The 16,125-nt window shown below is 33.5% G+C and overlaps 1 protein-coding gene across 50 annotated transcripts in view; it reads right to left on the reverse strand.

Moving 5' to 3' along the window:
- Window positions 1–16,125, reverse strand: part of gish (casein kinase I gish) — a 230,538-nt gene that overhangs the window by 36,665 nt on the left and 177,748 nt on the right. For 34 of the 50 annotated variants that reach the window (XR_010952125.1, XR_010952128.1, XR_010952126.1 and 31 more), the window contains 3 exons: window positions 5,611–5,718; window positions 4,833–4,943; window positions 3,243–3,406 (listed from right to left, as the gene is read on the reverse strand). Coding sequence is in view for 46 of the 50 variants with exons in the window: in XM_067778917.1 (XP_067635018.1) it covers window positions 3,243–3,406; window positions 4,833–4,943; window positions 5,611–5,718 (383 nt within the window). In the remaining 4 variants the exon portion in view is untranslated. The remainder of the gene's footprint in view (window positions 1–3,242; window positions 3,407–4,832; window positions 4,944–5,610; window positions 5,719–16,125) is intronic. The other 16 variants (XM_067779074.1, XM_067779057.1, XM_067778988.1 and 13 more) reach the window with 3 other exon arrangements.

Here is a 16,125-nt window from a genome sequence, read left to right on the forward strand (position 1 = left end):
TTCTTAATAAATTTTTTTTTTTTGATAAACTAAAAACAATAAAGCAAAAAATAGTACAACTGATGAATTTTTAAATAATTTTTGCTGTTATTTTTTGTCTCGCACATGTATGTATATGTCTTTGCCAAGCTCATTAAAAAAAGACATAAAAATATATAAAGCCTTCAAGGTTGAATATGTCATTGTACAAAGCCTTATAAACTTGTCTAACCTTTATCGAAATTTGGTGGAAAACCACGTACGTAGAACTGTGAAAAGTGGGAAAATACATAGGAGATCACGTTATAAAAATTATTTTACAATAATGTACAGTTTTGTTATTTAGTATTGTTTACGCATATGCATTTAAATTACTCTATAAAAATAATAATAATTATAATATAAATATAATAATAAATTACTTAGAATTTTTATAGTCATCTCGGGGAAGATGCGTGCGTCTAAAATTATGCAACACAATTTTGTAAATACATATAACCTTAACACTATTTTATTTTCATCCAAATAGCATAGGCTGCTTAGTTATTTGTTTTGTTGTGGGTAAGGGAAAAGGGTGTCGGAGACGGACGCTTGGAAGTAAACAACATGCATAGAAAGAAGTTAAGATCTTGTTTAAGTAATTTCATAGACTTTTACTATTCACAACACTTGGATGGGGTTTAGTGCCGCGTTAATTTTTGTTAGCTTTCATAAACTAAAAAAAAAACTAATAATTTGGCAATCGGTCTACTAACATAACATTTGTCTAATATACACAGTATATACAACAATTTGAAGTTTTTCCATTTGTATAAATAAAATTAGAACTTGAACTACTTTAATAGAAATCTACAAATAGCTAACCTCAAAAAGGTAACTTAACAACAATGAAAATACTTCAACTATATAAATAACTTTGAACAAAGTAAAGTTTTTTTTTTATAAATAATTTACCAATAAATTTTTTGAATATTACGCAATTTTATATCAACATATTTCACTAAATTTGGGTTTAACTTCTTGATAACTAAAAACAGTTAGTAAATTGTGAGGATAAGACACTATGGTAATCAAAACAGTAATACAAATAAAAGCAAATTTGTATGTTTTCTTATATTCTCTAAATAGAAGACTCCCTGAAGGAGATAAAAAAAATGCGTCGGAACGCGTATAAGCTATAAAAAATTAAAGAGAAGCCAATCATTGTTGTTAAAATCCTCACTGCTTTGAAAAGAAAAAATTTAAATGACAATTAATAAAAATAACAGGAAAATGCCAGAACAATATTACAGATAACTATGAAATATAAATGGCATAGAGAATATTTGATATTATCAACTTAGGAAAAACTAGTTTAAAATATACGAAACAGAATTCGTTATTAACTTGAGATGTTAGAAAATTTTTTTTTATTAAACTACTGAAAAAAGTAATACTTTTTAATAACTGACGTTGAGACACTTTTTTGCCCTTGTAAGCTATATATCTATTTTAAAATCTTAAAAAATTTATAAATGCTTTATACGGAAAATGTATTTCAAGGCCGCTAAGTCTCGCCGCGTTGTTGGAGAATAATGAGCTTAAGTTATGTAAAGTTAAAATTAAGGTTTTGAGTCACGTGGAATGAAACATCGGCACCGCTTTCAGGAAGGGATCAGTGTAGAAACGATATAGGTCAACAGTTCGTTAATTGTCCAAATGGAAAGAAGAATATACTTTGAGAATTATCTCTATAGAAGGTTGAATCGTTTCAAAACGAGTAAGTGGTAATTGGAAGAGACAATGGTAATTTTTGTTTCAAGACAACATAAGACGAGGACTAGAAACCTTTCAGGTAATGCGTGTACCGCTACTGTAAAAACAACAATAGATATTACAGCCAAAAGACGTTATTTTCTAGATTTAAAAATAGTAGCTCGCCACTTAATTGAATGAACCGCGTCAATCTTTTATCGAAAAGCAGTTTCAATCGCACTGTGTGACGATCTCACACTAGATTTAGCGAATATTTATATACCTCGAGTTCTGTCACAGCGACTGAGAGACCAAAGTATATAGCACGGACAGTGTCGAAGAAGCCGATAGTTCGCTATCACGATTTCCAATCAGGAAAGCCACAGAAAAAATCACAACTTTCGTTATAAAAACAATTATCTACTATGTAAACGAATGTGTCTGCGATTGTGCTGAGACAAGTTCTGAGACAATTCTTACCCGAGTCATTATGATGCCCTGAAACCGTAATTTGTGCTACTATCTACTGCTATATGGTGCGAGGGTATTTGTATGGCCATCTATGTAGGAGTTTTCTGTAAGATCACGCTGTATGTGGCACGAATTCATATTGTTGCCGGTAATTCAGCTTCGAGGAGAGCTGTGATTGCGGATTAGAATATATTGATCTTTTTGTACAGTCACAGTCACGTATAAAAATCGCGTGTCGCACAAGTGTAAGTAATCGTGGGAGTCACAAACAAACTGTTCAAATGCATAACGGATGCAAATATGTAAAGAAAGTGAAACAATGTTTCAAGAATAAAACTTCATATTTTAGTTATTCTCTGTAGTCTTACGGATTCTCTATAGAACTACATTTTGTCTGGGATAGACCCTATCGAAAATTATCGGCTGGCTAAACGGCTCTTTCTGCTGTAACACTTGGGTCACTGGGTTCTGAGTTGTGCTCGTCGCGAAACTTTAAGAGCCGAAATAAACGAAGGCTACTCAGAATTAAGGGGAATATAGCATTTCAAAACTCCACTAAAATGCAAATAAAACACAGAATCTGCTGTTGTGAACCTAGCATAAAAAAAATGTAATGATTTACTAATTTACGAACAAAAAAGAGCATAGCGTATATAGAACTTATTTTAGGCACGAATAATAGATTAAAAAATAAAAAAAGGCTTTCAAAGTAAATAAATACAAAACCAAATATTCATACATAATATAGTATGTATTTCACAGCGACAACTGAGGAGAAAAACACCCCCCTAATTTGTTTTCAAAGCGCTTTATGTTTGAAAATAACTGGTTTGAACTGGTTTACTTAATTAAAACAAACTCTAAGATAAGATTTTCTTCATCTCTTTCTTTTTTTTTTTTTGTTGATAACGCGCTTTTACACAAATTGTGGTTTAGGGCATTCGGGCACTCAATCGTCAATGTAGGTAAAAAATAATAATAAAGCGAAAACCCAAAAAATACTAATAATTGTAAGCATACAATAAAAAGTTATGAATTCGAACATAATGTAAACTTACAAGTTGCTTAGATATCATCAGTACAGTCTTAAGAGAAAATTTACGGGAGCAAATATTGAAGAGATCTTCTAAGGATAGTCCCAATAATTCTAATACCATGGCATTATAGCGGCCACCACATGTACCCAGATAATATACACGTGGTATACCCTCTGGGCAATTATCTATTTTGTAGTTATATTGAAGAAGAATTTTTTTTTTTTTTCATTTATTTGTGGTGGATACACAGTTGGGGTCCAGTTATAAGGAGTCCAAAAAACATTTTCCAGTAGCATTCATATGCAGGTGTTGATTGATGTGACGTATTTACGGCGTTCAAAGGATGTATGATTTGTTTTTTATTTTTATATAATGAATTAACATTTTTTTGTTTTGGATTATTAGCGGCAGATGAAGAGAATGCGTGCAGCAGCAACACCAACAACGTTCAAATGTAATATACAGCAAAATAAAAAAAAAATAAAAGATAATATTGATAAACAAATTATTCTTCACAGATCGCAGACCTTGCATTAAGGGATCTTATAATAAAAGTAGTAAAAAAATAACTACATAAATGTGAAGTAAAATCGTCGCTTGCTCAAATTTGCATCTCCCGATACCTCGATCTAAATTTTTTTTATTATTATTATTTATTTTTAATACGATTTCAGTACTTCTCGTATTTGAGTACTGCACTTCTGCACCGCTTTTCGAAATATGTTTCGAGAAAATCTATTTTTTGTTTATCTGATCATTCTTATTAGTAACTAATAATTGACTTGAACTTAAAACTTATTCATTAGGCAAAAATTCATAAATATCTCGTAGAGTATAACGGTGCAAAACTTTTACTTTTATAACAAACTAATTTAGATAAGAGTTAGTTTAAGGAAGGCAATTAAAATTGGGGATCACAAAAATAAATTCGAGTGAAATAAAAACAACCAAATTTGAATACGAAACATTTAAATGAATAGCATAACTAAAGCTATTAAAAAAATGTTTAAAGCGTTTTCGAAAAGTTTCCAAAGTTCGTGAAATTTTTTAGGAGTTATCGCTTTAAAGCAATCGCCGAGCTGGTTCAAAGTGGTGATATCAAATCGCGCTTTTCTTAAGTGGGCTTGATGCAACTTTTGGAACAACCCAAGTTCATAAATCCCAGAAGTGTAACACACGAAGCGAATAGTACGTTATTGTGACATATTTTCAGGTTGAATCAAAAGAACAGTTTGAGAGAAGTTTGGAAGCTTTCAGAGTACATATATTGGATTTTTACATATGCAGTTAAAAATTTAATAATAGATACAAATTGGATTCGTTTCAGAACTAGAAGATGATAATCTGCAATTAAAAATATCTTAATCAAAAAGTTGTTTGCGTGCCACAAATTTCAAAGCAAGCGATTGGATAAAAAATTTCTTAGTTGGTTGTTTTATTTCACAAAAGATTTGTAGTTTTTTATTTAAGATGTTAACTTATTCGTTTGCTGAAACAACTGAGAGTTATGAAAAATAATGCGGAATTGGGATTTAAAATAAGTAGGAATGGGAATAAATAGTTTCGCGCAAAATATATAAATACATTTAACAAATGAAAGCGATTACATACCATGTGATCCTAAGAGTTTATAAAACCTATACTCTAAATGTAGTTGCGGAGCCTTTGACTTCATAGGCTCCATTTTTATTGCTACGTGTTCATTGTTGTACAGATTTTTGCCTGAAATAAAAAAGATAAAATTTAAGTTATTAATTATCTAAAATAGTTTACGAAAACTTTTAGATACAAATATAGATGATAACATACATATTTCAGGCATGAAGATCGAGAAAACAAATTTTCATGAAGTAGCCTGAAAGTATGCACCATTTCTAGCAAATTAAAGAGGTTTTCCACAAAGATCCCAGTAAAAATCTAGTGCACTTTTAGGCTGCATAATTGCTCCAATTAATTGTTTTTCAAGTAAAATGATCTTGAGCTTCGTTCATTAACATGATATTTGCTTAAATTCATTTAGAGCAAATTACCCCTAAAGCTGCGAGAAAACGACAATACAATCATTTTCAGGCACTGGCAATATTTAACGAAATATGTCACACATTCCGCATTGACAACAAACAAATCATATATACCTAGTATTAACTGGTCACTGATTACTTGCTTAAACTTTGTTTGCTCATGCACTCATCACATCAATACATCACATCATCCAAATGGAACACAGTCAACAAACAGAAAAAATAAAATAATTGTATATGAATGAAATTAATTTTTTGGCACACAAACACTTGTGCATTTGTTTTCAGAATACACAACAGCCCAAAAATAACAAATCCTCAAATTGTTTCATTCCATCATTCATTAATTGCGTGCAGATTCATCCTACCTGCTGCATCAGCACCACCAGAACTGGCACTGATATTGCCGCTACCACTGCCACTTGAGCCGGCAAAAGTGCTGCTGCTACCGCCGCCAAAACAACACATGCGTCGACCTACATAATGCCAAGCATAAAAAAAATATTTTCAAACAAAAATTTTATTCAGTTTTTATTTTTTTCATTGTCATGTGAAAATTCATTGGCAAAAAGGCAGCTTCTCGTTAGATACAAAAAAAATGTTAGAAATCAGAAATAGAACTCTTGTTTTTTTTTGTTCTGCAGCTACCACAGTCACCTGCCAAAATTTCAATGAATGAGAAGACTTAGATAATTTTAGATAAGCTCTTTAGTATCCTCATTGTTGACATTTTCACTTGTGTTGTTATCGGTAATGATATCAAATTCATATTTCTAAATTTTATCAGATCATACTGTATGATTTCGCTTTAGAATCACGCGGTATTTATGTTTATACCGACTGCCTTGCAAAATGGAATTTTGTTACGATAGGTTTAACGATTTTTAATTTATGATTAATATTTATAAAATTTATTTTATCACAAGTGGGTAGTGCCACGCCCATTTTAAAATTTGTTTTCAAATTTTTATCAAGAGTCTCAATATCAGTCCAAGTCAAATTTCAACATTCTAGGTGTATTATTTACTAAATAATCAGGTTTTTTGTGTTTTCCAAAATGTTATATAGGTATATAAAAAACGGGCGTGGTTATCATCCGATTTCGATCATTTTCAATACCAATCTATTCTGGTTCCAGATAAGATCTCATTTGTTTAAAATTTCTCTTTTCCTTTCCCTCTGCCTCTTCATCTAATTTCGTTTAACGCTTGTCAATCAATACCTTTCCTATCATACCAATAACCCTCCAGCAGTACTCTGGTCCACAATTAGGTATATATCCCAGAATCGAGTTAAGGTATGGCAATCAAAGCTACTCTTTGACTCGTTTTGTACAAACACGTCCCTGGTTCACGATTACTCTATATCTCCAGACCCTAGTCACCTAGACGTATGAAACAAAGATATTTACTTATTCGTATACCCAACAAGTATACACAGATTAACATGATTTGATCTGATATGATGTTATCAATTATGACAGATAATATGTTGTGATATTATTGTGATGTCATATGATGATGACATCTCATAATTAAATCGAATATCTGTTCTGGTGTAATATGGCATAATTTTCCAGCGAGATTCACAGGTGCAGTTTCCACCGTAGTTAAGTTCAGGTTTAAAAGATAATTTCTGTTTCATTCAAATGTAAAAATGTCTATAATAGAAGAGGGACTCTTTAAAGCATATACATACATACATTTATAAGTTCTAAAAGTCCGCCTTGAGACTGCTTAATGGATAAACTTGACAATTTTAAAATATAATCTGACAGTCAGTGGTAATATTGTACTGCGTTTAAAAGCTGAACAAACGCTATAAAGGTCTAGTTTTCGAATTTTCCGCTTAGTTTAAAAAAATGTATGTATAAATATTTTTTTTCTCGTACTAGACGTCATCGAGTTTAAACAACGCATGGGATTGATATTACCTACAACATATTAAAAAATGGCAAAAGTCCGCGACATTACTAGTTGAGGAATGGCTCGTGCGGGGTGTGATCTTGAGAAGTGTACACTCAGAGAAAAACGCTGTTCTAAAATCCAGCACCAACGGGCTCAATTCCAGCTTTCCATGTTCTTACTTTTTTGTTCTTGAAAAACGAACGACCTGTTCTTAAAACAACAACCTTGTTCTTGAACTGACAACCATTTTCTTGAAAAGAGAACGGCTGGTCTTAAAATATGAACAAATGTTCTATTAATGAAAACAATGTTCTTAATTTAAGAACAATATTCTTAAATTAAGTTCAAGTGTAAAGAAACGGTATAATTCGTGTGCACTACAATGTTAAATACAACATTTGGCACAAGCCATCAAGCATTTGTAGTGGCCGAGCGGCTATGATGTTGCGCTTGCGATCATTGTAAATTTTACCAAGTAGCGCAACTAACAGCTGATCGGTGAAAATTCGCACATTCACACGCACAGTTCTCGACTCAGTTTCAAAAACAAACTTTGGATTATTTAACTCAAATTTTAAAGTGAGACAATCCTTACGAATTTTGTGTATATAGAATATATAAGGCGTTTTTATTGTTATTAAAACAATAGTTTTATTTTTATTAAAGCTTTTATCATTTTTTTTTTAACTTTGAAAAGACTCCGAACACCATTCTTTCATTATATGACATTCGACTGCCTAGTCCACTGCCTTCCACTCTATTCGCAACAAAACCTCTATTTAAGTTGCCAAACTATATAGTAAACAATGCTTGCGATCGTGTGGCGCGGGTTCGATCACCGTCGAACTCTGAAGTTTTTTAAAACAATTTTTTATATTCTATTTTTTTAACTCTTATTTTTCGTTCAATTCCATTCACATATGCACAGGTAATTCTCAAACTGGTTATGAAATGTTTTAAATATATATTCAGATTGCGTCATCAAATAAGAAGGATTTCTCAATAAAAGAAATTTATGAAAAAGATGCATTTTAGCTTTTTTTTTCAAATCTTTTGGAATTTTAGTAATAATTTTTTAGGTTATTAATCAGCCCTATTCTTGAATCCATCGTAGAAAATCTACGAATACAACCCTCCGCTCCGAATACGAAGAATTTGCTATCACGGAACTCATGTGAAACCGAAAAAAGTGCTGCCAACATAAAATGTCAAATTTTGGTTATTCGAAGTCAGCTGAGCGATTGTAAATAAAAAATTTCAACTAAAATTTTAGTTTAAAATTGCATTATATCATTTAAAATAAAAGTTTAGTGCTTAAAATGGATTCCATATCATTTGCAGCTTTGTTAGAAGAAAATGAGCAAGAAAGGCGTGATTTAAAAATTGCGAGGAGTCTTGAAATTAGAAGAGGCTATGTATGTGAAAGGATCCGTGTTTTAATGAACTTATAAACGTTTTTAAAAATTGTGTTTTATAAAAACTTTCCACCTAAACAAGGCTGCGTTTACCTACGTGCTCGGTGTTATAAATGAAGGAAATACACCGTTCGGTGGGTCATCTTCAATGACTCCTATATCGGTATTACGTTTTTTTTTTTTTTTGCGGAAGGTAGCTATCAGCACGGAGTTGGAAAATATTTTGGGTCTCCGATGTGTCACACCACATTTTCCAAAGTTTTGAAAGATGCCTTACTAATTTTCCAAACGCGGCTATGTCCACAACTGATACACTTAGATATGACCAACGAAGAGAAACGTAGCGTAAAAAGAGATTTCTGCGAAAAATATAGGTTTCAATGTGTAATCATGTTTTATAGTTTTTGTAATAATTGTCATTATTATAAGACCCTTAAAAATTTAAATAAATATTTTAGTAATTTAATTTTAATTTAATTCTTTAAAGCTTTCTTCCAAATCTGTGAAGCTCTGTTGCCGATATGCATACATGCATACATATTACAAAACCATTACTTTTTTCTAGGTAGTTGCATCTTTGGTTGGTGGCGCAATACTATTTGCAATGTTTTCCCAAAATTTGTTAACCTCCTCCTTTGGGCACTTTTTAAAGCCTAGCACCATTTCAGGGTACTGCTGCAATAGGTCAAGTAAGCGGGAACATTGTTGGCAAGTTCTGACAATTTTGGACCTATTATAACAATATATTGCAATTTAATTAGTATAAATATCACTTTTAATAATATACTTACATTTTATTTGTTTAATATTCCTTTTTATTCTGAATTTGAGATAATTTCACTTTTTTCCGCAAGCTGATACGCGTCGTAGAAAATTTGTACGAAACTCTACGATTTGACAGTTCGAGTGAGTTCAGTAAAGGCTTTCTACGAATGTCGAACTTACGATGGATTCAGTGAACAGACTTTCGTAGAATCTACGAAAATCGAACATACGATGGATTAAAGAATAGGGTTGAATATTTTTTATTAATGACAAAAAAATTATTATTAATAAAAAAATAAATAAATAAATGGTAAAAATTAAAAAAATTACCTTCATCCCACCAGAGATCAAGCAGAAACCGTTCTTGAATTGAGACCGAAAAATGTTAAATCGACCACAAATCGTTCTCGAAGCGTGAGAACGAAAAATCTTAAATCAAGCCCAAGTAGTGCTTGAATTGAGCACAGAAGGTTCACACATCAACACCAAACTGGTCATAAAATGCGAACGGTGTGCGTGGAAAAACCGTTCTTAAAACAAGTCCATCGGTCACGAGTTAAGAAAAAACGCACTTAACAGACTTTTGTCAACGAATGTTATTAATTTTGAACTGGTTTCGTTCGTTTTAGAACGATTTTTTCTCTGAGTGTAGAGAAATAGTACTTAATGTAGATTTGAACTGGAAAAGATAAAAAAGGGAATAATATCTAACAAATATAGCTCTATAAAAAACTATGATAAGCCCAATTGAGCACTTGAAATAAGTAGTGAACAAACGGCCTCTCTTCGCTACACTCTTCAACAAGTATTTAAATGAAAATTATAGGATCGCGTGCGCGGTTGCCGAGTGATAATGCTTGACTTGTAGGTCGGTTGCCGTTCTGTTGATAGCGATGGCCCTTCGTGGGTGTTGGCACCTTCTAATTCGCCGCGCACGGCTGCGCCGTCTAATTAGGGATGTAGGCGGCTTAAACAAGTAGTTTTGTAAAAATTTAGAGTTACTGCTTTGACTACCACTGTATATACAATAACTTATTAAGCAAATACGCGAATAGCAACAATAATAGAAAATAAAAAGTTGTGAATATAAAATAAACACTGCGACGCTGATGATTACCATGAAAAGTTAATAGTCGATTAATTGTTGATCGTTTATACAAATATAATAGTAAATAGAAAAATAGTAAATACAATTCTGAATCAGTGTTGGCACAAACAATGCAATTGTATTTTTTTTTTTTTTTAATACACAAATTTTAAGAATTTAAATGCTGCACACGCTGACGATAATTGAATCCAAAAGAAAAATTGTTCTTTTGATATATTTTTTTTTTTTTTTTTTGCACAATCTAATCAGTTCAACCAATGCAGGAGTCCGCAAATCCACCCCCAAATGAAAAGGCTTTGAAAATATTCACACGGACAATTCGCGTTTTATGAAGTGATGAAATGAAAAAAACTTCAAACAAACATTTTTTCAAATGTATGAACTCATTTTCAATTTTTAACTTCAGATAATGTGAATTGCGTCCTGATGTCTCATTGTTTCACATTTCCCAAATTATTAAATAAAATAAAAATAACTCCATTTTACCATATCGAACATCAATGGACCGAATGTAAAGCGAATGTTTTTATCTCTGCAGATTGGCCTACGACAACACAAAAAAAAGAAAAATTCAAAACCAGACTACAATTTTCAAATGTCTGGATGGAAGATATAAAGTACCGATCGATGTAAAACTTTTAGAGGCAAATTCCATCACTGTTCAGAATCGTCAGCTTCTGTTTACTGAAGTAGCAGCGTAAACAAATATTACAATTGAAAAGATACACATACTAGATGACAACAAATGTTTATATGAATGAATAAACATTATTATGGGTAGATGCCCTTGTAGGATGGAAAAAATTATGAATATTTAAATATACGGAAAATTTATGAATGTGCAAATCGCAACACACAATTAGATACATACATACATATGCACATTCTTTGTATACTAAAAAAAATTTTTTTTAATTTAAAATTTAATTGTGTCAATGACTAAGTCCATTAACAAAATACTATCGCTTGAAGACGAAGAGACTTCGTTAAGCCCAACCGTTACATATACATACATATATGCAAATACATTCATATATATTACAAATGTATGTAAAACAAGTAAGGAAGTACAAATTCGGGTGTAACCGAACATTAGATACTCAGCTGCCAAATCAGTGCCACGCCCGTTGTCCAAAATTTTACTAATTGTCTATTCTGCGTCATAAGGTCAACCCATCTACCACGTCTCATCGCTTTATCCGTCTTTGGTAATGAATTATCGCACTTTTTCGGTATTTCGAAATTTTCGATATCGAAAAAGTGGGCGTGGTTATAGTCCGATTTCGTTTATTTTAAATAGCGATCTGCGATGAGTGTCCAGGAACTTACATACCAAATTTCATTAAGATACCTCAAAATTTACTCAAGTTATCGTGTTTACGGACGGAAAGACGGACGGACATGGCTAAATGAATTTCTTTTTTCGCCCAGATTATTTTGATATATAGAAGTCTATATCTATCTCGATTAGTTTATGCTGTTACGGGGTACCGTTATGCGAACAAAATTAATAACTCTGTGAACTGTGCTCAGCTGAGTATAAAACAAGTAAAGGTGTCTAAGTTCTGGTGTAACCGAACATTATATACTCAGCGTGAGCTTCAATAGTACATTTCATTTCAGATAAATTACTTTTCTACATAACACGTGCCACCGCCCGTTTAAAAAAAATGTCTCCCCATTTCCTCTTACAATAAAACTTAATAAGTGAAATATCATTGATTCAAAACAATTTTTTGCTAAGTTATAGCTTATTATTCTAGTCTACGACCCTTGTAATTTGTTTTATATCAACCGTCTTTAACCGATCCGGTCCATTTTTACTAGAAATATTTTCTGCTATAAAGAAAATATGTGTACACAATTTCATTACGATATGTTAAGTTTTCTTCGAGTTATGGCTCCCGAAACATGGAAAATTTCTTAGTCTTAAAAGGGGCGGTGCCACACCCATTTCCAAAAATTTTAGTGTTTTCCAATTTAATGTTATAAATTCACTTGGAAAATTAAATACCATTGATAAAAAGCCCTTTTTTTGCAAAGATATAGCTTATTTTAGTCGTCCACGACCCCTTTAAAAATCTTTTATATAAAAGTGGGCGTGGTCCTTAATCGATTTCGTTAATTTTGCTTCAAAGCATTCCTTATAGTAAAGGCAACCTCTCTGCCGAATTTTGTTACGATAGGTTTAACGATTTTTGATTTATGATTAAAAATATTTGTAAAATTGATTTTATAAGTGGGCGGTACCACGCCCATTTAAAAAAATTTTTGCTAATTTTTCTCAAGAGTCTCAATACCAGTCCACATGTCAAATTTAAACATTCTAGGTGTATTATTTACTAAATTATCAGGTTTTTTGCGTTTTCCAAAATTTTATATATGTATATAAAAAGTGGGCGTGGTTATCATCCGATTTCGCTCATTTTCAATACCAATCTATTCTGGGCCCAGATAAGCTCGTGTTCCAAATTTGGTGAAGATATCTCAATATTTACTCAGGTTATCGTGTTAACGGACAGACGGACATGGCTCAATCAAATCTTTTTTCGATATTGATGATTTTGATATATGGAAGTCTATATCTATCTCGATTCCTTTATACTTGAACAACCAACCGTTATCAAAGATTGATCGCTACTAAAGCCTGGTAAACCAGCTAACATAGGAGAGTCGTATCGTCCCATATCTCTCCTATCGCCAGTAGCAAAGACGCTCGAAGCCATTTTGCTCCCTTATTTCCAAGCAAATTTGCAACTAGCCTCCCATCAGCATGGCTTCAGAAAACTCCATAGCACTACCTCCGCGCTAATTGCCATTAGCACCCAGATAAATTGCGGTTTAAATCAAAAACCCCACCATAGAACAGTAGTCGTAGCGCTAGACCTATCAAAAGCTTTTGATACGGTCAACCACGGCTCGTTACTGCAAGACCTGGAAGGGTCTACCCTTGCCCCATGTCTTAAAAGGTGGACCGCAAATTATCTGGGTGGTCGGCAGGCATCGGTGCTATTTAGAAACGAAACATCAAAGCCAAGGAGAATTAAACAAGGGGTGCCACAGGGTGGTGTCCTATCCCCACTTTTGTTTAATTTCTACATATCTAAGCTACCTTCACCACCGGAAGGAGTCACAATCGTTTCCTACGCCGATGACTGCACAGTAATGGCCACAGGCCCAGGCCCACAGATCGATGAGCTATGCAATAAAATAAACGGCTACCTCCCTGATCTCTCCAGTTTTTTCGCCTCGCGAAACCTGGCATTATCACCGACTAAATCTTCCGCGACCTTATTTACAACATGGACGTCCCAAATGTCGACCATTTTGAACATCCACGTCGATGGCTCTACGCTACCGACTGTCCTACACCCCAAAATCTTGGGTGTGACGTTTGATCAGGATCTACATTTTGGTGAGCACGCAGCCGCAATTGTTCCGAGAATTCAGAGCCGTAACAAAATCCTCAAATCCCTTGCTGGCAGTACCTGGGGAAAAGATAAAGAAACGCTCATGACTACATACAAAGCAATTAGCCAGCCGATTACGTGCTATGCGTCACCCATATGGTCGCCAAGCCTAAAAATTACCCACTGGAAGAAGCTACAGGCCTGCCAAAATACTGCTCTCAGAATTGCCACGGGCTGTCTTCTTATGTCCCCAGAACACCATCTACATAATGAGGCGAGAATACTCCCCATCAGGGAAAGAAACGAGATGCTGACCAAGCAGTTTCTGTTGAATACCCAGAAACCTGGGCATCCCATCTTCTGATTGACGAGCCAGCACCGCCTAGGGGCTTAAGGAGTCATCTCCGTAAGCATTTTGAGGAAATACGGCATCTGAGAACACAGCCGTATGAAGCGAAAAAACACAAGCAGGTCCTTGGTGAACTCCACAAACAGGCGTCGGACCTTTATGCCGGGAATTGCCCGGTGAACCCAGTACTCAAAGTAAAGTATCCAAAACTTGCGGAAGAGGAACGCATACTCCCCAGGGAAACGCGTGTCACTCTGGCTCAACTTCGTTCTGGATACTGTAACAGGTTAAACTCTTACCTATCCAGAATCAACCCCGACATACAAAATGTATGCCCCGCTTGCAATGTGTCCCCACATGACACCAACCATCTCTTTAATTGTAATGTGGAACCAACGCCTCTAACACCCCTTTCCCTATGGTCCACCCCTGTTGAAACAGCAAGTTTCCTTGGACTCCCGTTAGAGGATATTGATGACAGTTTGTGACCGGTCGCGTCTGTTAGGTGGGGCGAAGCACTGCTACAACAACAACAACATTGATCGAAGAGTAGAGATGTTGCAGGCGCAAACTTCGGTGGAAAGCAGCGGAGCGTAACAAAATTCTAGTAGGTCAATTCCACCACACCACAAACTTTAAACACAAGTTTTTACATAATTTAAGCACACAAAATACACTGATTGTAGTTTTTGAGTGTAAAAATGTAAATTCTGAACAGATTAGCTGAATAAAAAGTGTACAAATAATTGTTAAATAACAAATACAGACAGTGGTAGTTTAACAAATTCTGCTGTTGTAAGTGGTGAATGTGGCCTACTAGAATTTTGTGAAGCTTGCTTCACACTATTTTTCGTCCCTGCAACATCTTTACTCTTCGATTAATCTTTGCCGTTATCCAATCAAAGTTAATATACTCTGTGTGCAAAGCACGCTGAGTATAAAAAGATAGTAGTAAAGTACGACTTTTATTCTACGCTTAACTATTCAGTGACGTACTAAAATTTAATTTGACTAAAATATAATAAGCGCTTTCTTTTTTCATAGAATTGACAAGTGATAAATTAAGTGCAAAAGTGACACTGAATATGACAAAACTATGGTATAGGTTCTTAGTTGCAGACTTAAATGGAAACCGCTTAAAAACAAGAAACATCTGGTTTTTCTATGAGCTTTATTGCCATTGAGAAATTTTAGAAGTCACAAATGCAGGCGTGAAAGCATAACTGAATATGTCACACAAAAAATGGTTACTTAAACGAGTGGCTTTTAAAAATGGTGAGTCTGTACAACAAGTATTATACAAACAGTTGATTGAATGACAAGTAAGAACGAAAACAAAAGCGATTTCTTAAAAAAAAATTTTTTTAGAAAGTGTATTTAGTTATCAAATATCAGTTGCTAAAGAACACATTCCTCTAAAAATAATTTTTCCTATGATTACAGACCGAAAGGATTGCAGATATCAATAAAGAACAACACTGGCACAAAAAATAAAAAATTATGTATAAACCAAGAGTTGTTAAGGACGGCAATCACCCCCGTAATTAATTTACGTATTCCCATTGAGGCCTGAACACTATTGCGGTCCTTATTCATTTTTTGGGAATAATAAATAAATTTTTTTTAGTCATTATTCCTTTTTCCTAGTGCGGGTCAAACTACTTGTTTATTTATTTATTATTTTTTTAATAATAACATTTAAAAGGATTCCTTTCATAGAATAACAAAATTCAAAAGTATTCCAATGAATCCAACCCATGGAATAAAAATAAAGAAATAAAAAAAGGAAAAAAAAGTCGGAATGCTAAAAGGAATTATGACTAAACATTTTGTATTCATTAGTCCGGACTAACAAAAAAGTATTGCAATCGTCTGGCACTGCAATCAAAGAATAATTCTTCCAAATGGAATGCACATAAAAAAATATCA

The sequence above is a fragment of the Eurosta solidaginis genome, chromosome 1 (assembly GCF_040869045.1).
Source record: "Eurosta solidaginis isolate ZX-2024a chromosome 1, ASM4086904v1, whole genome shotgun sequence".
Lineage (NCBI taxonomy): Eukaryota > Metazoa > Arthropoda > Insecta > Diptera > Tephritidae > Eurosta > Eurosta solidaginis.